The following is a 26,374-nucleotide window of genomic DNA, read 5'->3' on the forward strand; positions in this document are numbered from 1 at the left end:
TCTTTTAAAAGATTGTGCAAGTGGTTAATAATATCCACCTTATCAACACATACCCTTTGTCCAATGTAAGGGAGTTTTCAGAAGTTATTGGAAAGAACTGGAATTCCTTGTCTGTTTTATATTTGCCATGTGACCGCAAAATATCTTGATTTCTGTTTTTAAGCTTTAGGCACATTTTTGGGGGGGTTGCTGCACAATGGTCTGCTGAGTTATTCAAATATCCACTCAAAATACATTTCATACAGATAATAACTTTTTTTAATGGATGTGTTTTATATTTCTGATCTAATATAGGTCCTGCACAATACAATCTCATTTAAATTTCCAAAATGCTGGCTACAATATCGCTCTATTTTTTATGATTTGCTTATGTCCCATTGATTGTTAGGTTTAGGGGCAGAATTTAATGTTTAGACACAACCTGAAAGTCCAGTTATGATATTTTGATGCGGTCATAAAAGAAAAAAGAAAAAACTTATGATGAATTACAATGAGCAGATCAATTGCTCACAAGAGCTATTTTGAAGGGTGAATTTTCATTTTATATCAACTTCTGTGCTATATATATATATATATATATATGCACACATGCTCATCATAGTTGATTACTATTAAGAACGATGCCAATTAGACACTTTGCAAAGTTGTTTGGCCTAATCTTTCAATACTATTTATTCAGTAAATTAGCAGTAAAGCAGTTTTCTATTCTTTACTGTATTTATTGTAAAAAGTAAATGTAAGTGTAAAAACGTGTGTGATTTTTAGCCAACTAGTATGAATGGCGATGATTACATTCACTACAGGCTTGTATGGCTATTTTCTCAATAGTTAGGCCTACTAGTGAAACTGCAAAATATAATGTTGGGTTTCTAATCCCAAGGACTAGTAACATAACCACAGACGCTAGTTAATTTAAAGCAATAATTGTTAAAACGGCTTGCCATAAGGGGCCAACCTCTCCGCACTGAGATCCATAAATGTTTATGTCCTATAATCATCTGTAACTTGTACTGTGGTGAAGGCTGCTGGAGCGGGTCTCTTCTTTCAGTGTCACCTCACAGTGAACATAAACCTCAGTCAGACCTCAACATGGGAGGGGTGTCAGTCGTGTCGTTGGACTTTTAGAAGTTTATATGATGTTGTTTTGTTCTGTCTAATAATTTTCGTTGTTTCTTCTTCCGTACTTACATTTGTAAATATTTTGAGGCGGGAAGGCGTACACTTTCCCTGTGTGCCCGGGGACAGCGATGATGGGACAGTTGTGCTGGATGTTCAGTCAATGACAGGATGGATATCAGCGGGTTCCTCTCTCTTGCTGCTGTCCTTCGCTTCTCTGTCGGTGTCTACGGCGAGGTGTGTAAACGCAGTTTTTTGCTTTATTGACACATGATTTCCTAGTCAGCTAACAAACAGTCAGTCTAGCTGTGATTTTTCCTGAAAAAAATACAAAGAACTCCTGACGTGATCTTGGGGTTTTAGTAGACAGGAGTTCAGACGGCTACAAATAAGCTGGTTTATAGACTAAATTAGATTTTTTTAATTTTAATTATATATATTTTTTCAACTGTAATATGTTTTAAATGACACAGTGCATTTTATACACGGAAATGAATTGATATCGCGCGCGTTATAACCCTTTGCCGCTTTCACTTGTGTGTGACATCAGTGTTTCGCTTTGTATCGCGTGAAAGTGTGTGGTAAATTGTTACAGTTTGCATTATTTTGTACAGTCATTGTTCATCTTTGTGGCTTAGGCGTACTTTGCCCCGAATACATTTCAGCTCTTTAAAGGATTTAAGTAATGAGACAGACCGTGAGAGCTGTGGATATGCATATTTGCATGTCCCTTATGAATCTGTTTCCACAATATCTTGAGGTTGTATCTCTTATTGAAGAAAAAAAATTACACACAAAAAAAAAAAAAAAAAAAACACTAATCCAGCCTAAGTTGGTTTTCTGGTTTTAGCTGGTTTAAAATGAGCTTCAGCTGTTCTCCAGCTCTTCTAGCCTCAGGGCTATTTTAATAAAATAAACAAAACATTAACGAAAATAACAGAACATAATATAATACTCCCTAACTATCTTGGAAAAATATACCTAAAATGCCTTGCGTATCATTGATAGATGCATCTGAAAACCAAAGCTGAACCCAATTGTCTTTGAATCATTTCGGGTTTTGGTATTAGGGTTTGTAATATTGTCAAGAATATCTAAAATAAAAACATGCTTTTAGTTATATATAGCGTTTTGTCTTGAGAATGTCAATAGATCTGTTGTACAAAATACAAGGAGGACGGGGGTGTAGTTTATTAGGACAATAGGGCAGTTAACGTATGCTTAATGTTTTTTTATTTATTTTCTTTTCTTTGTTACTCTCTTGTTTTCTATCTCATATTTAATCCCTGTTGATGGGAACAAGCATCACACGTTACTCTCATCCTGACTACAGTACAAGCAAACGATGGGACGAGTGTAGTCGGGATGAGAGAAAAGCATGATGCTCGTTCCCTTCATCACACCCAGATCACACAGTAGTCGTCACATAATGGCTTGATGGTCATGAAAGTGTTCTTTGATCTCAGTTGAAGGAGCTAAAGCAAAGCTGCTCTGCACTATTAACTCATGTCTTTATGTGACGTTTCCTCATCGTAAAGCAACGGATACCTTTGATTACCTTCCTCCAGGGAGAAAAACCTCTGACTAAGGCTTGCAGCTGGTTACTGGGATCAAAACAAAACAAATGGTATAAACTAAAAATAAAGCTTGTATCCTATTAAAATAACCCTTTTAAGTCATAATTCATGCCTAGTTGTCATACCTTTACAAAACTTATCAAAGTACAGTGATAGTATCACATTTCACATTATCACAACAGAATATGTTTACATGCTTTAATGTTCAAAAAACACATTATTTTTCAAATACTTTAGGTCCTCTATGCCCTGGCTCTCTAAAAAACCTTCTGACACGAGCAGTCTGCTCTGATTGGCCAACTGACCCAGTGCGTTGTGATTGGCCGAACACCGCAAGCACTCCTTGGAAATGTAACGCCCCTTTCCATTATCCCGAGCTTCATCTTTCAAAATGTAATGTAAAATGTAAAGACCGTTAATAATATCTTTAGTTTTACAATCAGTTCAAGTCCGAAAGGGGAACAGAGAGGCGTGACAGATACAGTGATAAAGCTTGTTTGTGTTTGCAGTACACAAGCCACGGACGGTTAAGACAGCTGACTCTATTGTGTGACCCTCTCTCTCTATCTCTCTCTCTCTCTATCTCTCTCACATGGCACAAAAAACTTCAAATACTTAAATCAATAACAAAACATACTTCCAGTTGCGGATTCAGAAGTGCCGGATTATCGTTTCCACATCATGACGTAGACATGTGGGGGCGTGTTTAAACAAGACGGGGGTGTGGCAGAGTTTTAACTTTGATAAAGAATATCTCTTTGGATTTTAGACTTTAGTCTTTGCAACTTTACAGATCTTCGTCATGCACCAAGAGCTTGTAACACTCCAAATAGAAAGGGAAATTTTTAATTGCATCATATGACCCGTTTAATACCTTGGTACTTTTCCTAAATATATATGATACATTATTTACATTTAAGCATTTAGCAGATGCTTTTATACACATACAATTGAAGACCATAAGCATGTTCATCAGAATGCATAATTGAGAAACAAGCTAGAGGAAAATAGAGAAAGTTCAAGAGAGAACTTCTTGAAAGATGTGATAGTGTCACCAGAGAGGAACAGGGAGGGTGAAGGTGCTGGAAGATGACTCCATGCCTCATTATGAAGGAACAACAAGGCATCATTAGCCACGTTTCCACTGTTGGGCTGAAAGCAGGCGTGCTACTGCGTGCCAGGGCCAGACGCATTTCCACTGTCACTTCCGGTCACTTCCTTCACAGAAATACATTTATTTCTGTGACAAATTTTCAAGCCTGATAAATTAATTCATTTTGCAGTATCACTTATAGTAAACCATTGATGCTTTTGAATTTAAATATTTAACAAAGCGTGCAAACAAAAGGCCGCTGTTGTCATGTTCGTTTTGTGATCGCGCATGTTCCAGTGATTTATTTCTTATTAGATTTCTGATAACTTCTCTTCGTCTGTGAAATGATGGATTGCGTGATGTTGTTCATGAGAGGTGTGTAAAGGGCGGGTTTTAGTGAAGCGCAACAGAGCTTCAGGCTCCACAGTGGAAACGCTGTGCTATTCTGGCCTCGGTGCTACTGGCCCGGGGCTATTAGCCCTGTCTGGCCCATTTTAAGCCCTAGCTCGCACTGGGCTGACAGTGGAAAAGCAGCTATTCAGTCACTGTAGACGAGAGGGAACAAATACCAATACCAAATGCTTACCCATTCATTTACTGTGGCATTTAAAAGTTTCTTCAAGGTATTTCAAAGAATACTATGGTACATGGTCAAAAAAAAAATATGTCCATGGTACTTTAAGTGAAAGAATGAACTGACTGTTCTTATTTTGTCTTCATAGGTAGGACAAAGTGCTGTGTACCTGAATACACTGCAGAGCTCAGGTAGGCACTCACTGCATTTACAAGTCTATATATATATATGTTTTGTTTTTGACTATTTCTTAAAGGTTAAATAAAGGTGTAATCCTTTTTTTTTTTTTAAATGAGAATTGGCAATACACCTGCATCTCTTCTGTGTCACCATTTGCTAGGGAAATAAAATTATGCCACCTAATTCAGACACACACTCATTTTTAGATTATCAGTTTAAATGTCACAGTATTTTGTTCTTGTAAAAGAGCATCTTTTACTTTGCTCAATGCTAAAACCCACATCCTTTCTTGGCACTATATCTTATACAACATTAACCGATGCAAACCACTCAGCTCTCAAGAGATACATTCGTCGATGGTTCCCTACGGCGGAGTTAAAGAAATACTCAACCGCAACAATTGTTCCTCAGACAAGATTGCTATGGAGAGAAACCCAATATTCAATGCGCTTGTAATATGAGTGAAGCACAAACATTTACTGATGACAGTGAATGGATGTGAAACAACTGTGGCATTGATGGGCTTTGAGAAGTAGTTAATTTGAGATTGAATGCCCCGCTGTTTTTGCTTATTACACGTGTCAGATTCATACTCTATGAACTTTAATGCTTTCCTTGTCTTCCAAGCCTGGGCAGGTTTGTGCGCTGACATCCTTAGGGCAGGGTTCTGCAATGTACTCAACCTTCTCACAGAATCGTCAACCTACTCCCAGATCATGCTGAGGCATTGTGAGATTCCTCCATGATTGCCTCATCTCTAGACTATTTTACTCAGACCAGCAGTCTATGCTGTTAAACCTCTTATATTTAGTCTCTTGTGGTACCACCAGGAGTCTTATTGGTGGTCTTTATCGTGCTCTATATCCGTAACACCATGGAAAATATGACTGGAACTCTACCCTGATGCTATTTCAGCAAATTGCCTTACTGTATGTCCAGACCGACATACAGCGTGGAACCTGAGCTCTCACGAGACGAGACATGAGTGTGTACAAGAAAAGATTCAGGACTGTTGAACTATTAACCTGCCAGTGCACAAGAATGGAAACTATTTATAATGTCTAAACATAATTTATTATCAAATGTTATGGTGTACAGAAGACCAATTATGCTAAAGCCATTAAAACAGTCAGCAAAGATAGAATTTCTTCTCCACAGTTTTGGCTCTGTGGTTTTGTATTATCGACTGCATATAGGAATAAACAATGACCAGTTATTGCCTAATGTTTTTTTTTTGTTTTGTTTTTATTTATTTGCTTATGTCTCTCATTTTATTTTTTTTCCATTTAAATAACCTTTGCACTCATTTAATCTTTGAAAACATCAATAATTTAATAATATAAACATTTCTTACATTATATTCCGATAATCATTATCCATAATTATTCGGTTTTGAACAGGTTTTTGGTTTGAAAGATTGTTAGACACTCATGGCATCGTCTTCTGCTCCATCTGCCTGGTTTAAATCAAAACAATCATAATGGATGGAGGTTTAAAAACGGATCACCTTGGAAATCCAATACTGTTCTCCGATGATAAACATGCTTTTTAATAAGATGGGGAATGATACTGTGTCAGGTCTTTTTCAGTACATTGTTTACAGTTATATTTGGAATAATATAGACAGAAGAGGAGAGTGTAATAGAGTTTCAGTGATGCTCCAGCTCTAATATGGTTAACTTGACCTTCAGCACTCATCTCTGCTCAATAAGTCTATGCTAAAGCAATCTACACAAGCAAAGACACGGTTAGGCTACGTGTCCGTGGGTGTAGATTCGTATACGTATGCAGGTGTAAATACTTTTCTGGCATTAACTCTGCAAGATTTTTGGCCCATAATGCTCAGGGTATGAGATGGTCTCAACTCTTCCTCCCTGAGGGTTTAGCACCTGCTTCTAAAGAGAGACTAGGGCACGTTGTCCTCTGTTTGATCTTGCACAACACTATCTGATAGCAGACCCATAAATTCTCAGGAGCTTTGAGTAAGATTTCTAACATTTATTTGAGGTGGAAAAACTGTTTTTACTTGCTTACACAAATTAGGGATTTAAAGGGACAGTTCACCCAAAAATGAAAATTTGATGGTTATCTCCTTACCCCCAGAGCATCCAACATGTAGGTGACTTTGTTTCTTCAGTAGAACACAAACAAAGATTTTTAACTCAAACCGTTGCAGTCTGTCAGTCCAAAAATGTAAGTGGATGGGAATCACGGCTAAAACATACAATATAAATATATATAAAAAAAACACACAAACAAAACCAAATTAAACCCTGCTGCTCGTGACGATACACTGATGTGTAAAGACGCAAAACGATTGGTCTGTGCAAGAAACTGAACAGTATTTATATTGTATTTTATCTCGGATTCACGCAATGTCCGAACTGTTAGAACTCTCCTGTTGCGCTCGATCCTTCGCTGCCTGTACTGATTTAACGGTGTTTGATTTGTTGTCTTTGAGTTTTAAGTTCAGTGACGCAGGTAGTGACGATTCTCTTCGGCCAATCAGTGATCAGCAGAGTTTACACGTCACATTTTGGTAACGGTACGGTTCACTTGTAACCTAACCGAAGTGATACAAAAAAAATTATCAGGTACTGTACCCAGTGGAAAACCCCCAAAAGTGAACCTTACCGTATCGTACCAAGCAGTGGTAAATCGTTATAAGTCACCTACATCTTGTATGCCCTGAGGGTAAGCAGATAAACATCAAATTTTCATTTTGGGGTGAGCTATCCCTTTAATCTGAAATTATGTGTGGTTTGCTTCTCAGTAAACCTCTAATTGCCTTAAAGAGGGTCTTCTGTAAGTATTCTTTAAAACCTAATTCTATTGGCTTTTACAAATGCCTCCAAAGCACCCTATGAAGTGACTACTTCTTTCTAAATATCCATCTCGTCTCCTGTCTCGGTGGATGGATTTAACATCTGTCTCTCTTGGACAGTGGGCGCAAAGCCCAGGGCTTTCTCCCTTTCTAGTCACATTTCCAGAAATGAACTAAAGGACAGACTGGCAGCATATGCGGAACAGCATAAGAATGTTGCTACTAAGTTATGAATCGCGGTATTAAATGATAGTTTAAATGCTCACAAATTAATTGAACAGCCCACAGTAAAGCGTGAAATTGGATAGTCGTCATTGATGTGTTTCAGGCCGCCTGCAACCCATAGCATTTATTAGAGAATCCTCTCACACAAGAGACTAGATCATGTAATTAGCTCACTGTGCCCCAAAGTGACAATATTTCCGTTTAATTTAATGGTTTTGATTAGAATCATTTGCAATTATTTGACTAATGGATCCAAGCAAGCAAAGGTACATTAGTAATCAAAATCATTCAGTAATAATTAGTTTGAAAATATATGGTGTGTGTCCTTGTGTCTTAACAACACACAAAGACACAGATACAAGACTTAATTTTATATAATGCTAAACCCTACCTCTAAAATAAAATATTTAATTAAAGTGTAAAAAAACATTTAAAAAGTCATTTAAAAATATGTAAATATATTATATAAATTATATAATAATTTATAATACTATGTATAATATAATAAAATATGCTAACAAATAGAATATGTATGTATATATATATATATATATATATATATATATATATTTAAAATAAATGTAATATATTTAGTTATTTTAAATATTTTATTTTAAATATTATGACATTATTATTTGTATTATTTCATTTATATTATTATGTTATTTACAATATAATTTTTTTTGTTTTATTATTATGCAAACACACACACGTTGTATAACACGTTTGGATGTGTGACTCATCATAGTGGGTCTTCACAGGTCTTGCTGTTCCAGCAGTGCAGTAAGCCATCATTAGTGTCTCTCTGCTGTCTCTGCTGTCCTCACCCTCCGCATCAAGAGGCAGCACTGCAGGGGTTTTCAGTGATACACAAAAAGTTGAAAAATAAAAAAGCTAATAAGATCACCTTAGGTTTACACAGTTTGCACTGCCACTTTGAGTTAACACAAGGTCGTTTTAGGTCATGCTTTTGCATTTCTTTCATGCCAACAATTTAAATATTAGTTGACCTTTATTTGCCACTGCATTAAAATATTATTTTTGCTCTATCAAGGGCATACTCTTATAAGTGAAATGCTGAATTTGTCTTATGTCTTTGTGTGTGTGTGTGTGTGTGTGTGTGTTTCGCTTAGGTCCTCTGTCCTGCTCTGAGGGCTTCACTGAGCTGGGATATTACAATGGATCTGTGTCTCAGACAGAATCTGGCTCTTCCTGTCTAAAATGGACTGACTTTCCAGACTACATGCTGCAGTACCCCAACCGTGGACTGGGAGACCACAACCACTGTAGAAACCCTGACCGTGAATCCAACCCCTGGTGCTTTTTCAGACAGAAGTCAGGAGCCATCGGATGGGCCTACTGCGACTGCCACCAGGGTGAGCCCTCCTGACTGGCCTTTTTTTTATTTATATATATATATATAGAGATATTTTACATGATCCATTTTCATTTTAATAGCTGTTTTTGTATTACTTTGAGTTTTAATATGATCATTTTGCTGCGTGGCTTTGTCTGCTTTATCAGTTGTTTTATTTGGTTATTTTAGTACATCAAGTTAAACTAAATAAACACAAGACCTATTGTCTTTAGGTGAAATAAAGTAAGTTTACGTTTTTTTTTTGCATCTTATTTTATTTCAATAAAAAAATTTCAAGTAACAGAAGTTGGTACACACACACACATTTGTTTTTGTGAAAAGAGAGGACATCCCATAGGCGTAATGGTTTTTATACTGTACAAACTGTATATTCTATGGCCCTACACCAACCCTACACCTAACCCTAACCCTCACAGGAAACTTTGAGCATTTTTACTTTCTCAAAAAAAAAAAAAATCATTCTGTATGATTTATAAGCATTTTGAAAAATGGGGACATGAGTTATGTCCTCATGAGTCACCCTCTCCTTGTAATACCTGTGTCACACCCATGTCATTATACAAAGTTGTGTCACAAAAACAAGAGCACACACACACACACAAGAGAAAGACCTGGAATGTTCAAAAATGCAGAAAAAAAAAACATTTGGGGCTGTAGGCTTAGTTGTAGGTGGCTCTACTCTTGCCTCATTTGGCCTAAAAAAAAGGTTTCTACTGGACCATGGTGTTAGTGTTTATTAAGTGAACGTGTCCTGGTGAGTATTCGTGTCATAACTGTCATATTAGTGTAGGTGTTGTACAGAAGCTGAGTGATGTTTATTACTGCAGTCCCATCCCAGTGTGTCTGTCAGTGAGCTAACAGCAGTCAAGGATTCTCTCTGTCCTCTCTTTTCATTGTCCTCCATTCATCTTCCCCTCTCTATGCGTTTGTTGTCTAATAATCAATCAGACTCACATCACTCAAGTGCATTTGTTACTCCTATTGGGAAAGTGTCTGTTCAGTCTCTGGATCTCTTTGTGCTGGTCTGTCGTCACCTGGCTGTGTCTGTGGTTCAGTATCGAGCTGGTGTTGAAATCTTTTTGCCTTATCTCTGTGAGCTGTGATTATCTATGTCTGCCTCTCTCCTCCTTTTCCTTTCTATGTAATAACATTAAACACGGTTACAGACTCAAACAATTAGAGTGTGCATTTGACTTCATGTCTGTGTGAGCATGACGTGTGGCAACAAGATGGTAATTTGCAAGACACAGAGTGTTTCTAATGTGATTGTTCTGTACTAATTATAGAGAGATGATTTAGTGAGTCTGTAAATGTAAATGGGGGAGGCTGGGGTAAGATGTGCCACTTTTTTACTCAGGTTGTCCTCTAGTCAAGGAGAAAGAAGATGAGGTAGAACCTAATTTCATTTCAGGATGTCTGCTCTTTGCTGAAGTGAATGAAGATTCTTTTTTTTTTTTATATTTAGAAAAAAGATATCAACTTTTTAATAATAGACTGTCCCATTAGCCGATTCCAATCTCTCATTTTGTTGCATATTGTTTCCATAAACCTTCAGAAACGACATATATCAGCCAATAAACCAACCATATATAATATAATAAAAATATAAAATATATGAAAATGTTTGAATGTGAAAAAAAAATGGAGAGAGTGGGATTAGGAAAAAATAAATCTAAATTAAATAAATATTTTATAATTACATGCATTATTTAAACGATGTGTATATTTATATTATAAAATATATATATATATATATATATATATATATATATATATATATATATATATATATATATATTTTTTTTTTTTTTTTGTTATCTCTTCAAAGTTCAAATAATTAATTTTATGTTTTTTTTTTTGTTTTGTTTTTTTTACACATTATCATTCTTAAATCCCTGAATATGTTTGGCTCTACATCTTGTCCTCCAGGTGAGGGGCGTTTGGTGGGGGGTTCGTCTAATAAGAGTGGTCGTCTTGAGGTGTACCTGAATGGCCGCTGGGGAGCAGTGTGTGACACACACCTGACTGATCGAGATGCCAGTGTGATCTGTAGACAACTGAGGCTCGGGTATAAGCTACAAACTCTACTCATTATCAGCTAGAGGCTCTGTACTGATTAATATCCAGCATGTGCTGTCATTTCATTACCTGCTAACTCCCAACAGTGAAATCGGCACTGCGCTTCGCCATTCCTATTTCGGACCCGGTTCTGGTCTCTTTCACTTTGAGCGTCTTGGCTGCCATGGCAATGAAGATTCTCTGCTGAAGTGCCGGAGCAGGAAATATGTCTCCGGTGACTGTAACCATGGAAATGAGGCTGGGGTGGTGTGTGCAGTCCCTGAGGGTAAGTTAATATTATTATAGTCTTTAGTGTCACATGATCCTCATTGATGAATTAGATATGATGAATCATTCTAATTTGACGATTTGCTGCTAAATAACCGTTTTTATGACTATCAGTGTTGAAGAACATTGAACTGATTAATATGTTTGTGAATAGGATGCTTTTATGGACAAAAAGAATATAATTTATTCCAAATGGTAATAATTTATAACATTAGAAATGCCTTTACTGTCAATTTCGATCAATTACTGTTAATACTTCTACTACCGTTAATACAGTTAAATCTTTCCTGAAAAAAGTATTAATAATAAAAAAAAAAAATGTTATGAACATTTATTAATATTTTCAATGTTGGCAACAGTTGCCAAAGCTGCCAAATAGTTTTTTGGAAACTGTGATACTTTTTTGATGGATAAAAAGTTAAAAAAGAACAGTATTTATTTATTATCACTCCTTAACAATTTAACACATCCTTACTTAATAAACGTTCAGAAAAGAAAGAATAAAAATTTACTGACCGCAAACTTTTCAACTGTAGTTTATATGGTAGAAATATTTCTGTAATTTGTGTTAAATTATATATATATATATATATATATATATATACATACATACTTATATATATATATATATACATACATACTTATATTTTCAACACTGTTATAGTGTGGAAAGGCCTTCTGTGGAGCTAAATGAAGACCGAATTCATGAGAGACAGAAGTAGGCTCATAAACATTGCGCCTGTTGTAATGGTACGGTTTGCTGGAACAGGGTCAGGTATATTTAGAGAGAGCTGTGAATTATTCACACAGAAACTTTAGGAAGCAGAAAGAAATCTGAGAGTGCTGAGGCTTTGCCAAGAGTCCTTACACATGTCCCCATCCTTTACCATACACACATACATGCCTCAAAGCATTATCCCATATGTCTGAGACCCATGTCTTGTAAAAGGGATTCCCTACTAAGGCATTTAGAAGAGTTTTAAGCTTCTGCTCTCAAAAAAGTGTGCAATATCACACTAACTATTTTGTCCTATGCATCCTCCACTGCAGTGAATAAATTAATGAAATATAAATTTATTGGACTTTTGTTTTGTTTAGGCAATGGTGCCCCCCTGAGGCTCGTGGGAGGGCTTGAGGATTTCGAAGGGCGCGTGGAGGTGTACCATAACGGGAGGTGGGGTACTATCTGTGATGATGAATGGGATGATATTGATGCTGAAGTGGTTTGCCGACAGTTGGGACTGGGGTAAGAAATCTGTCATCATGTGTATGTCCTATTTCACACATTTTTTTTCAATGCCAAGGCCCTTCAAATAGGAGATGTGTAAAAGTTTGTACTGTGTAAGTTCTGAAATATTAGATTTTAAACCAGAAAGGATGAAATCGTAGTAATATCAAATTCAATAATTGTGTTGTGGCTTTCCATTTGAAAAACCCCTGTTTTATGGCATTAGTGCAAGGACTGCACATTGATCTATTGCGAGGTCTTCTAATGTTGCTGAGCTGTTTTTGTTTAGCAACATTTAGAAACGCTTTGCACAAATGATTCGACTAAAAGTATTCACAAGAGCTGGGAAACACTGAAAATGTCATACACAAATCAGTGTCGACTATAAGGACTGTTCTTTTTACAAACGCACTTTATTAATACTTTATTAATATAGATGAATGGATGGAGTGTATGAATGATTGATGGGGTGCAGGGATTCACTCCACTCCATCTGCAGATAGAAAGCAACTGATTTTTCCCTTCACAATCTGTGTAACATACACTTTTCCGTACATCAGCCCTGATTTTGAATGGTTTTTCCATGTAAGTATCATTACAAATTTATGTAAATAAACTAATGTAGTACCATATGCCTTTATACCTCCCTCTGTGTTATGATCATTATGATCTTAAATGTACACTACTTTTCAAAAGATTGGAGTCAGTAAGGTTTAGTTAATGCTTTTATTCAGCAAGGATGCATTAAATTAAACTCATTATTCATCACAGAACCCTGTAATAAAATATATCATGGTTTCCTTGATCTGTTTTTCACATTGATGATAATACACAAAAAAGCACCAAATTAAAATATTAAATACTGTGATACTGAAGACCTGAGTAATGATATTCAGCTTTGCCATCATAGAAATAAATTAAATTTTAAAATATGTATATTTTAAAATTGTAATAATATTTAACAATATTACAGTTTTTACTGTATTTTTGATCAAATAAATGCAGCCTTGGTGAGCGTTAGAGACGTCTTTCAAAATATGTTACCAACACCAAACTTAAACAGCGTTGAATCTTAACTGTTTTGATATGGGAATGAATCTCAGGCTTGTGTTTGTTTTCAGTGGGGTACCAAAGGCATGGACCTGGGCACACTTTGGGCAGGGCACTGGGCCTATCATGTTGGATGGAGTGCATTGCACAGGAAATGAGCTGTCTTTGGAGGAATGCCCTCATGCTCCCTGGGGCCAGCACAACTGTGATCACTTGGAGGACGCTGGAGTCTCGTGCAACCCGTTTACAGGTGAAGATGACACAGGAAAGGCCTTTACCTTTATCGCCATTTTATTTTTGTAAGTGCATTGATTAAACGTAGATATGCTAATGCTGCTGTAGATGGAGTGTTGCGTCTAGTAGGAGCTGATAGCCCATGGGAAGGACGCCTTGAGGTTTATCACGCCGGGGAATGGGGCACAGTGTGTGATGACAACTGGAACGGACGACAGGCCCAGGTGGTGTGTCGACAGCTGGGTTATCGGTAAGCTGTATTTTTGGACTGGTTGATCACATAATTCTTCAGTATAAGCATATAATGTGCTACTTTGAAGTAATTAAAAGCAGTACACTTCAAGTATGACCAGGAGGAGACCGGGAAGTTTGTTTAATTTAGCTTTCTGGTCTGTAACTACAGTACTGCTATTTGTCCAACAGAGGGCGAGCTGAGGTGGCTCCAGATGGGATGTACGGAGAGGGTACAGGGTTGATCCTGCTGGATGAGGTGACATGTGAAGGGGGAGAGAGCTCTCTGCTGGACTGTGCTCATGGTCAGTGGGGACAGCATGACTGCTCTCACAGTGAGGATGTGGGCATACGCTGTGAAAGAGAAGGGCAGAACAATGAGATCCCTGAAGTGGCTCCTGCCACAGGTGCGTAAATTCCATGTAAAAACTTTTATTAGTGTTATCATCATCAAGAGTAACAGATGTTACCGATATCCAATCCAGATGTTAAGAAACAAGTCCACTTTACATTTTTAGGAGCGCTCCGAACCAAATTGAATACCGTATTTTCCGGACTATAAGTTGCACTTTTTTTCATAGTTTGGCTGTTCCTGCGACTTATAGTCAGGTGCGACTTATCAAAATTAATTTGACATGAATCGAGTGAAATGAACCAATAGAAAACATTCTATCAAACCGTCTACAGCTGCGAGAGGGCGCTCTATGCTGCGCATTGCTCCTGTAGTATACACTTGATATCATAGAGCGCCCTCTCGCGGCTGTAGACGGTAATGTTTTCTCTTGGTTCTTGGTTCTAAATAAATGCGACTTATAGTCCAGTGCGACTTATATGTTTTTTTCCTCATCATGACGTATTTTTGGACTGATGCAACTTATAGTCCGAAGAATACGGTACTAGAAAACTTATTTGATGATAATGACATGCTTATACATGTAATGAAATGCATACTTATTTGTAGCTTATAAAAAAACGTGTGTTGATGAATATTAAGGAACATGAATATGAAGATGAGCAATGTCAGCTTTATTGATTTTTTTAAACATATTTAAAGCTTGATTTGTCTTAATTTACATCATTTTAATCCATCTTGAGACCCTCTTAATCCCAAAACACTACACGATTTTAGCAATCCTATAAGATCACTGCATGTCACACCGTGTGACATGGATCTAATAAACTTAGCTACGACGTGTGTGTGGACTGTACGATGATGACACCTTTTGAATCTAACAATACGACGCACTTTACTACAGAAGAAAATGCACATGCACTAGTGGTGAACTGAGAGCAGGATAAATCACATTTTAGCAGTTGTATCTTTTATGTGTGCTGAAAAAAGTGTAAGCACCAAAAGAAGCGATAAGAGCTTGAAGTATGCAGTTTTATGTTTTAGTGCCATGTCGCGTTGATTTCATGCTGCATTTTTATTGGTTGGTCAGGAAACGTGGAGCGTAGCAGCAAACACCTTGCGATGCTCATGCTGTATCGTAGGCTATCTTTGGTCGCAAGACCGTGACAACGGCCGTCTTTGAACCTCTCTCACATAAGAGCACCAATAAGGAGCCACAATGTCAATCTTTCGTCTGGCACAGCTTCTGGTCGATATCCACTGTTTAAATTTAAATTTTTCATTTTAGCAGTATATAGCAGTATATATATAGTACATGTGATATGTATTATGACACTTAAATGAATTAATTCACACTTTTAATTATTATACTTATATAAATATACCATAAAGGTGTTTTCTGTCATTTCTAACTAGGCACCAAATTCTAGTACTGAATAATAAGAGAGCCCATGAAAGCATCCTTAGTCTATTGAATGTCTCTGGGGAATATAATTTAGCATGACAGTACCCTTTAAACAAAAGACAAGAAATTTACACTGCAGGTTTTTTTTTTTTTATTGTCAATCATGATTCACTGCTTATCCAGGTATATAGAGGTCCATCTCTTCTGTGCTGTTTCTAGTTCTGCTGTGGTTCCAGGTCCCCTGGTGAGGCTGGTGGATGGCGAGAGCCGTAAGGAGGGCCGCGTAGAGGTGTTTATTAACGGCCAGTGGGGCAGTGTGTGTGATGATGGTTGGAATGACATCAACGCTGGAGTGGTCTGCAGGCAGCTAGGATTTGTGTAAGCATGCTTCATGTGTTCAAAGAAGATAAAGACAGATCCTAAGATTATTAGCTACTTATTTAATTTCTTTTCAATTTCAGCGGGGTCCCGAAGGCCCGCTCTATGGCTTATTTCGGTGAGGGTCAGGGACCCATCCATCTGGATAATGTGAAGTGTGTTGGGACAGAGGCTTCATTGGGTGAGTGTTCAGCTGTGGGTCCGGACGCCCATGATTGCAGGCACAGTGAGGACGCAGGAGTCATCTGTGACTACACCACCGAACCCATAAAGTACCGAAGCATGAACAAGCAGGAATGTGGTTTGAGACCCAACACACAAAGGCGCAGAAGAAGGATCATTGGAGGAGACAAGTCTCTACGGTAAAGAACATTAGGGTTTATTCGTTCACTAGCATTGCAACGTATATTATATTTATTAATCTCTGTTTTTATTGTTTATTGACCATCTGTGACTGTCATGTAGGGGAGACTGGCCGTGGCAAGTATCTTTGTGGCTTAGGTCTCAATCGAAAGGCACCCATCCACTTTGTGGGGCGACTCTGATCAATTCCTGTTGGGTCATTACTGCTGCTCACTGCTTCAAGAGGTGAGAGAGAGACTCTACTGACATCTAGTGGCTCTGTGGAGAATGAAAAACACTTTACTTTTTACAGTGTCTTTTATAAATGAGAGTTTGGCAATAAATAAACGTCTCTTTTTTTAAGGTTTGGTTCGGACCCGTCCCGTTATGTGCTGCGGCTCGGCGACTACCACACAGAGGAGAGGGACGACTTTGAGCGCACTCTCTCTCCTGAGCGCATCGTGATCCACGGGAAGTACCACAGCCAGGGCTGGGAGTATGACATTGCCTTACTGAAGCTGAAGGGCACGGAGGGGAATTGTGTGGCCTTTAACCCACACACTAATGCAGTTTGCCTTCCGCCTCAGAGCAACAGGAAGAGCAAGAGGCCTATCGCCTGTGTTATCACCGGATGGGGAATCACAGGTACTGCAAACTCAAATATATTTAGAGAAATACATTTCTGGACATACTTATGATGGCTAATAGTCTCCTATTGAAATTGAAGACCTAAGCTAATAATTATGGGTAAAAAGCAACATAAGTATTAATATTTATAAACAAAATGAGTAAAATAAAAAAACATTGCAAACCAAATAATTTAGCAAAAATTATATTGTTAAAATTTAAAGTGTGGGGTCTGTTATTTTCACCAAAACGGCATTTATTCGACCAAAAATACTTGTTTATTCCTGAGATGACAAAGCTAAATTTTCAACATTACTCCTGTCCTCAGGGTCATATGATCCTTCAGAAATCATTCTAATATTCTGATTTGATCCTCAAGTAAAATTTCTTATTACTATCTGTGTTGAAAGCAGTTGTGCTGCTAAATATTTTTGTGGACACGGTGACACATTTCTTTCAGGATTATTTGATTTCTTAAGCTCAAAAGAACAGCATTTATTTGACATAGCGATCCTTTGTAACATTACGTCTTTATAAAAGTCTATCGTTTTACAGTTGAACACATTCTTTAAAAGAAGTTACATTTCTGAAAACAAAAACAATAACAAAACTTACTGATCCCAAACTTTTGAATTGTAGAGTATATTTTATGTAATATTTACATACTTCAAAAAAGAGATTTAAAATACACATGTTTTATAGGTGTTAAATTTTCTTTCTTTTCTTGTATCTTGTATTAGACTCGGAGTATTCCAGAACACTGCTGCAAGCCTGGGTTCCGTTACTGCCCTCCTGGAAGTGTAAAAAACGCTACGGCAGTCGCTTCACCGGCCGCATGTTGTGTGCCGGCAGCTTGTCGAACCATCGCCGTGTGGACAGCTGTCAGGGTGACAGTGGGGGGCCACTGGTGTGCCAGGGTGAGGCTGGCCACTGGATGCTCACAGGAATCATCTCCTGGGGCCACGGTTGTGGTGACCCCACCTATCCCGGTGTGTACACACGGGTCGGCCGGTTCCTGAAGTGGATAGAGAAAGTCACCCACAGCACTGGCAAAGCGTGATGTTAACGTGGCAACATTACAACCTCTTACCGCTTTGTATAAAATATATCTTATGTAATGCCTATGAAGGGATCACCAGCTGGCCATTAGGTTTAAAGCTGGTTTGATCCTGTTTTGTGTGTTGCACCATGCCATACTTGCACCATGCCATTTCCGTTCCATTTCTGTACACTTGAAGCGTTCGTGAATATGCACAAGAACATGAAGCCACATGCTTTTGAGGGACAGCTGCATTAACGGGATTGAAAGGTCTTCAACGGATAAGCCTTTGCAAATAAGTCATTTTGCACTAATCTGCATGCCATATAATTGGAGCAACTGTGGGAGGTCTGAGTTCTGGTCTGGCTCTTCTGGATCATGTTCTTAAATCAGTTCACATTTTGCACTTAAACGTGTTATTTTATTTTTAGTTTTGTGATTTAATTAAGATAAGGAACGGCATGCTTGTATGTAAAGATTCACCAACAACATTCCACTTGTATGTTGGTTATTTGTACTCTTGTTTTAGATGAATAGGGTACGACTACCGTTTATTGAGCTTTTAATTTAATTTTGCAGAAAACCTGTGTCAGAAAATAGTATGTTCAATTTATTTATACATATAAAAATGGCCACTTTTTCCTCAAGCTCCTACCCAACAGATAATGTGATAATATCAGTGATATGAAGTATTGGCTGGATACTATGGAGTCTCTATAGGGAGATTTGGTGATAGACAATATATGAAAGGCCAAATTATATATCATTGCTTTAGGCTTGACTTCCCTTTGAAACTTTGCATGTTCTTGCCAAACATTTTTTTTTTTTTTTTTGCATAGTTTGTTTCCTTGTTAAACTTTGCATTTGCTTGCTGAACGTTTGTGTTTCTTGCAAAATTCTTATGTTGCCCAAGATACTTTGCATTTTGTGAGTGAACATAAAACTGTTCTTGGAAATATTGTGATGGAGGGAAAACTATAGTTTAAATTTTTTAGCAAGCAAATGCTAAGTTTCGTGGGGGAAGACAATTTTTGTGAAAGAATGCAGACGTTTTGCATTGAAATATTTTTCAGAATTTTCCCCCCCATCATTGTGTTCCTAGTTAATAGTGGGAATTGGCCCTTTAACTAAAGTGTTCCAACTTGAACTACGCACAGTTACTTCACACATGGTCAGAATCTGCTGCTGAGTGATGTTATGTTACATTTGCTTCCTGCAGTGTTCAGCCTTTTCTGTAGACAGGTGTTTATTCAGGTTTACTGTGTACTAGGGGTGTAACGATACGCGTATTCGTATTGAACCGTTCGGTACGACGCTTTCGGTTCGGTACGCGGTACGCATTATGCATACCGAACGGTTCGTTGGACTAATTAATTATATTTGAAAAAAAAAAAGAGAAATATAATGATATGCGTTCAACAAGGTAGCCCAATAACCCAAACGACGTAACAGGCAACGCCCCTGACACTCCCGAAGAAGAAAAAAACACCAACTTATGTTTATGTTATGTTATGACTCAGTCAGGCGCTCGCTCACTCAGTACGCGCTGAAGGCTCGTTGCAAAATGGCCAATGCGTTTAACAGACTAGAAAAAGAAGATGACTCTCAAACATATTGTTTGAGATGCATGATTCCATCTATGAGCTGCTCGATCAGAGTGACATGAGAGCCCCTCCTTAGAACATTATTTGTAAATCCATGTTATGGTAAGTGTGCACGTGAAGTCTTTGCACACTTTCTGAAATCCACACTGTGGTAAGTTTGCACACTACACTAGTGCTCTGCATTCTTTCTAAAATCCTATATAGTGAGGGCTTCGCGCGGTTGCTTCATTGCTTTAAAAAAAAAAAAAACACCAGCGTGAATACTTGAAACATGTCAACTCATTTACGCCGACATCACCTTATTGTGTCAGTATCTGGGAAAAGACGAAAAAAAGGAGAAACATGCACGCAACAAACTATCCCTGCAGCATTTAGACACCAGTATTATAGCTTACAGGGAATCCAAAGTGCACCCAAACACCAGACCTGTTGGTTATTTTAGGATCTTATATTTCTGGTCTGTTAAATGCATTAGACATTTTGCAATGAGCCTTCAGCGCGTGCTGAGTGAGCGAGCGCCTTAGGGTCCGTTCACATATCGCTCCTAAAAACGCGTGGAAAACGCTAAGCGCGTCTTTCTCCTCCTTTCCAAAGCGCTCGGGCAGAAGCGCTCATGAGGCGTCTGTCTTTGCTAAGCAACAATGACGTGCTCTCTCCATGAGACGCGGAAATTTCAGCGAAGGATAAATGGATTTGCAGCTCTAAAAATCGCTTGCAGTAGCTCTGCTACTAAATTTATTTCAAAATTGCAATCCATATACAACTATAATCAGCTGTTCCTTCATCTTGGCTGAGTTTTCAACGTTGTTACGGGAAAGGATGAAGCTGATTGGTTAGTTCTTGTCACATGACCCGCGGTGCGCTTGCGGCATTCTGAAAAGTTGAGATGTTTTTGCATTTTGCTGTATCTAAAACGTATCGAACCGAACCGAACCGAACCGTGACATCAGTGTATCGTATCGAACCGAACCGTGAATTTTGTGAACCGTTACACCCCTACTGTGTACTGTATTTATTTACATAACAAGAAGAGTAGGCTTATAAAATCAATGTTTTTATTTTATTTTGTATTAATGAATTGAGGTATAACAGTGGTGCTGTTTTGTTCCAGTTGGTTTCCCAATAGAGAAAAACTGAAATTAGCCATAGACTGCTAGAAGGAGAAGATGACTTTAATAATTAGTCATGTTTACACAATTACAATTCCATGTAGTAAAAATGCTTCAAAATATGTAGACGCTTTGGTCCTTAATATTCTATTAACAGTTTGTTATTAATCAATCCCAAACAGAAACCTTGATGTAATTATGTAAAAAATGTAAAGGCTGCTAATATGCCATATTTAGCCGTGGTTAAAAACTGGTTTAGCAAAACTGTGAATATTCAGATGTTTAGACACCAAGATGGAAAAATTAGATAAACTGATTTGAATGCATTGCCTTGCCTCGTCTTGTCTTGATTTTTTTTTTTTTTTTTTGGTCCTGCAAAATGGTGATGTGAAAGCAAAAACAAGTCAATCAGAAATGCAGCGTAATATTCTGCCATCATGATATTAATCATCTATTTCCAACACATTGTGATTGTATTAAATGTTGAAAATCGTCATTGACCATATTAAATACACTCTCTACTAGCTCTGTCTCTCTCTACTAACTCTCTCTCTTCCTACTAACTCTCTCTCTCTCTGTTCAATTCAATGGGCCCTATCTTGCACCCAGCGCAATTGACTTTGTACACCGACGCATGTGTCATTCCTATTTTGCACCTGCGCAAAGCGCGCTTTTCCCTCCACAGAAGCACGTCGCTAAACTAATGAATGAACTTGCGCTCCCTGGGCGGTTCAGCGCAAAAAAGGAGGCGTGTTCCGGCGCAAACAATCCCTGGTGCTATTTTGCTGTTCCATTAAACAATTGCGCCACTGACCAGAAAAAACCTAGTCTAAAGTCAGTGGCGCGTTGCGCGTTTTTCCTTATGCTATTTTAAGGGCGCATGCTTGACCATAGTGTATAGCGTGCACAACGCGCATACACTTTGCTCATGTTATTTACACAGATGCAACAGTTATTTTTGCAAATTATAAATTGTTACACTAAAAAAATATTAACACATGAGATGACGGAAATCATTGTGGTGTGCCACGAAGATGTGAAAAAATAGGCATAAATCTAGCTTACAAATTATTCAGGCTAATTGTAGTAATTAAGGATCAGACATGTTTGAGGTCATATATGTACATAAGGACATCTGACAAATTGGTTTGTCCGTCAAGAACCAGGAAAAAAAATAAATGAAACAATTGTGGCTATTTCCTCCCACGCCTGTTTAACCGACGCTATTTTGGGTGGGTTTCTCCCATCCCCATACAACACAACTTCTCTGCCTTTCACTGCTCTTACAAGAACATCAGTCTCCTCGGCTGTGAACCGCTCCTGGCGTGCGCCTGGTAAATAAGCCATAATAATAGCAATCCATAATGGAACTTGCGCACCTGCTTTTAAAGGGAATGTTGGATGACGCTCTGATTGGTTTATTTCACGTTACGCCCAAACCACACCTATGAATAATGAAGCAACTTCAGACCAACCCATTTTAGATTTGCGCCGGGCGCAAGAGCCATTTATCCCGCTGGGAAAATAGCAACAGCGCCGAGACCCGCCCACAAACTTAATTGCGCTTCGCGCTTTGACACTTGCGTTTCAGATCGTTAAAATAGGGCCCATTATGTGCTTTATTGGCATGACACTTGTTACAATTTATTGGCAAAGTTTACACTGAATCTAAAACAGACATGTATTAAAAATAAATGAAAATAAAATAAATAAAAAATAAATGCATGTATATAATTAAAATAGAACAAATCACCATTTTTTGTTCTATGAACAATTTAAAATTCAGTGATGTGTGTGTCTCTCTCTAAATATATGACTTGGGGAAATTATATATATATATATATATAAAGAGTTAATTTGCAAAACATTACTCCAAATCGTGTTTTTTTTTTTTTTTTTGTCCTGCATTCCAATTAATATCAATCAACTAACACAATAAAACAATAAAATCATAACACACACAAAAACATGATTTAAGAAAATTAATAAAGAGGAGTTATTGGATTTTGCATATAAACTCTTGAAGGAAGAGGGACACAGACACACTGTTTTTGCACACAGACACACATAAATATAATATAGTATATTTTGATTACATTTCCATTGTGATAGTGTGATTTATCTTGCAAATTTCACCTCTAGGCTTAATTTTAACATTTATTTTAACATAAACCAATTTAGATTTTTTTTTCTGTGGAATATTTTTGTTAAAAAAAGAAAAAAGCATTCGTTAAAAGTGCACTCATAGATTTGTAATTACTATTATGCAATCGAACATAAACAGTTTAGGTGGCACCAAATTAAAACACACAGTGATGTCCAATGGAATGGACACTGGGTATGAAAGGGTTAAACAAAATCCACTTTGATTAATACCAACAACATTAAACTCTGGCTTGCTTCGTTCAAATATCAAAGAAGCTCTATCCAAGTAACCATCTTGCATTCATTCATTTTTTTTAATGCAGGCTATTTGAATGCAATATCTCAAATCATTCCGAGACACTCATGGCAATCTGTTGCACGATATTCAGCTGTTGAATCTCAAGTGTAACGGTGAATCAAACAATGGAAATGCATTCTAAATGGTTTATGATTTAGTACCAGACCTACATACCCATGAACAAATAACTTCCACATAATGTGTTATGCAAGGCAAATGCATTGAAACGAGAGACTAGTGTTTGTCTGGTTTTAATGTCGAGCGGAAGTGTGGATCAGCTGATGCTGGAGAGCCATCTTCATCTTCCCGAACAGAGCAGAGGAGAGGAGAGGAGGGGGGACAGGACAGAGAGAACAGGGGGATCTCGACTCCAAATTGTCGGCTTAAAAAGACAATTTGGATCCAGAGAGCGCTGGCTGCTTGGAAACGAGGGAGGACTAGAAGAGAACCGGCCGGTGGCACATGAAGACAAGCGAATGACAAGCGTTTACACAAAGGAGAAGACAGACGAGACAGCTAGAGGTGGCAGGAAAACAATTTATTATGTTTCCCACGGATGGACGTTTGTCTTGGTCGAGAGGTCAAATCGGCATTTTAGTCGTCTGAGTTTCCTGTAAACCCAAAAAGAGGCACAATGTTGAGATAAAAGCACTGTCGAGTCGTTTGTTTTGAGTAACGTAACCAGTGGATCGGCGAGACTCGGATTAGGGACCAAGGCTTTTGTGCCAAAACATCAAAACAGCGTTATTCCGATATTTGCAAGGACACAAGCACAGCTCGTGTCAGCGCTTGTTTTGACAGTTTTTGAAGTGTTTGGGATTTCGGGCTAGCCGGAAAGCTAGCAGGCTAACCGACTTAGCCTTTCGGAGTTAGCAGCGCTAACGTTACCTCGATCGAAATAAAAACAAAAACAACCGTACCGGGGTTGTTTAGGGTTAACACAGGTTTACTATTGTGGCATGGCCTTGTTTAAGAGGAATAAACTCACGGATGGTCATTAGGTGTACTTGGGGAACTGGTCTTTCTTCAGAGCTCTCTTGTTTTGTTAACCGTATAGCAGCTGTGGGACTCGAGGCTCAGCTGACAGGACAAACAGAGGAGAGGGGGTTTAAATCAACATTTTAGAGAAACAAAAAAAAAAAAAACCATGCTTGCTAAAACGCCTTGAACTTTACTAACCGAGTCACTACAGTTGCTGTCAATACACCACTTGCTATGTAGTTTGAAAACTTGGGGGCAGTCCGACTACTGGAGAGGGGCTTATTGATTTCAAAATCTTATTGAATAAGATTTAAACCTCAACAAATGTGTAAAGATACATTTCTGGAGTGTTTTTGTCATGTAAGTTTACACTTGACAATGTAAGAGCACACTTATTTAGGTTTAAGTAATTTAGACATGTATAAGTTTATGAAATTTTAGCTATGGGTTGTGACTTTAAGAACTAGTCCCCTGAGTGTATCCAGCTGTTGGGGTCTAAAAGCATGGACTAACTTCACTTAACTGCACCACAGTCATGTGCAAACCCTCCATCTGACACTCTAAACACATATTTTCAGGAAACACAGGCTTTCTTGCGGGACTTTGCAGGGCCCCTCATAGTGTTTGGGTTGAGAGTGAATTTCCCCTCCCCCTGAGCGAGTGTCACTCTCTCAAAACAACAGAAGCGCAGAGGCACGTTCAGTCGAGGCGTTCAGGTCTCCACACAGCGGATGTGATGGAACTGATGTTCGCTGAGTGGGAAGACGGAGAGAGGTTCTCCTTTGAAGATTCGGACCGTTTTGAGGAGGACTCGCTGTGCTCGTTCATATCAGAGGCGGAAAGTCTCTGCCAGAACTGGAGAGGATGGAGGAAGCAGTCTGCCGGCCCAAATTCACCCACTGTGAAGATTAAAGGTATTGGAAGATTGTCTTCATGTGCTGTGAAGTGTTTTATGTGCTGTCATTGTAATGTGAGCACACCGTGCCTTGGCATGGCTGCACCTTTGACCTCACGTTGTATTTTTAACTTATGGGCAACAATGTCATGTGACCTGCATGTTTAATTAAAACTACCATGTTTAACTGTTCTTCCATACGTGGGCCTATGTGGATAAATGAGTTAACCTTGTACTGGAGTTATAGGTTTACTTGTTTCAGTACGAGTTGCATTAGTGGCGACACAAGTCATATATTTCAATATTATAATATATAATTTAAATGCAACTTCATATATTTGTACTATTCTCTATGTCAAGGTTCAATAGTGTAAATGCCTCTCGGATGTGATGACAAGTAAAACCACTTACATCACTTTCTTAAAAAACAAATTGGCAAATTGGTTTGCATCTGTCAGTGAATGGTTTTGTTGCAATGGTTTTGCAAAGTGAGTCCATATTGACTGTTGCAGACATGATGGTTATTTATTTGTAAAATATGAATGAAGGTATAAGGGTTTCTTTAAAATCCACATCATCCATTAACTGATAGTAGAATAATACAGAAGTTGCTTTAAAAGTCTTTGAGAGATCAGGAAATATCAAAAGTGATTGAAATTAATCAGTAATGGAGACCCATTTTACTTTAAGTCCTTATATTATTGATATATTCATTACTAGAATGTGTCAATGCATCTGCATTTATTAACTCTTTCTTTCCTAAAATACATTTTCAGTGTGAATCCATTTTGACTTGAATGTCACCGGTGAGTAAAATGTCTTAGGAGGGCAAAAGTAATGTTGCAAATGAAAATTCAGTCATTTACCCACACATATTGCTCCAAACATGACTTATTTCCTTCTGCCAAACACAAAGGAAGTAATTATTTTTTGTCCAAACCATGAAAGTCAATGGGATCCAGTGTTGCTTTAACCTCAATGTTGTTCAAAATAACTGTTAGTTCATATTTAACTTAAATTTCTCACTATGAAAATATTATTTTGCATTATCTTTCAGTTTCATTCCTCTGTAAGCTTTAAGTCTAGAACTAGGAGGATACAACCATACAACTGTGATGTGTTAAAATGAAGTTTGAAACCACT

At 37.9% G+C, this 26,374-nt stretch overlaps 2 protein-coding genes across 6 annotated transcripts in view; both read left to right on the forward strand.

The window, feature by feature from the left end:
• The first annotated feature begins 719 nt into the window (after positions 1 to 719).
• LOC127970570 (neurotrypsin-like) lies at positions 720 to 21,238 on the forward strand. The gene is made up of 14 exons (XM_052573191.1): positions 720 to 1,353; positions 4,509 to 4,551; positions 8,723 to 8,965; positions 10,897 to 11,035; positions 11,133 to 11,311; positions 12,412 to 12,559; positions 13,663 to 13,841; positions 13,934 to 14,075; positions 14,249 to 14,463; positions 16,050 to 16,191; positions 16,275 to 16,553; positions 16,657 to 16,779; positions 16,898 to 17,178; positions 17,901 to 21,238. The coding sequence occupies exons 1-14, from the start codon at positions 1,288 to 1,290 to the stop codon at positions 18,218 to 18,220; spliced, it is 2,499 nt and encodes an 832-aa protein (XP_052429151.1). The 5' UTR covers positions 720 to 1,287; the 3' UTR covers positions 18,221 to 21,238.
• Positions 21,239 to 23,627: 2,389 nt separating this feature from the next.
• Positions 23,628 to 26,374, forward strand: part of LOC127969990 (zinc finger SWIM domain-containing protein 8) — a 39,267-nt gene continuing 36,520 nt past the window's right edge. For 2 of the 5 annotated variants that reach the window (XR_008156461.1, XM_052572152.1), the window contains exon 1: positions 23,636 to 25,250. Coding sequence is in view for 4 of the 5 variants with exons in the window: in XM_052572152.1 (XP_052428112.1) it covers positions 25,073 to 25,250 (178 nt within the window). In the remaining variant the exon portion in view is untranslated. Of the gene's footprint in view, positions 25,251 to 26,374 lie in introns of all 5 variants that reach the window. The other 3 variants (XM_052572150.1, XM_052572151.1, XM_052572149.1) reach the window with 3 other exon arrangements.

The sequence above is a fragment of the Carassius gibelio genome, chromosome B13, assembly GCF_023724105.1.
Source record: "Carassius gibelio isolate Cgi1373 ecotype wild population from Czech Republic chromosome B13, carGib1.2-hapl.c, whole genome shotgun sequence".
NCBI classification, from domain to species: Eukaryota; Metazoa; Chordata; class Actinopteri; order Cypriniformes; family Cyprinidae; genus Carassius; species Carassius gibelio.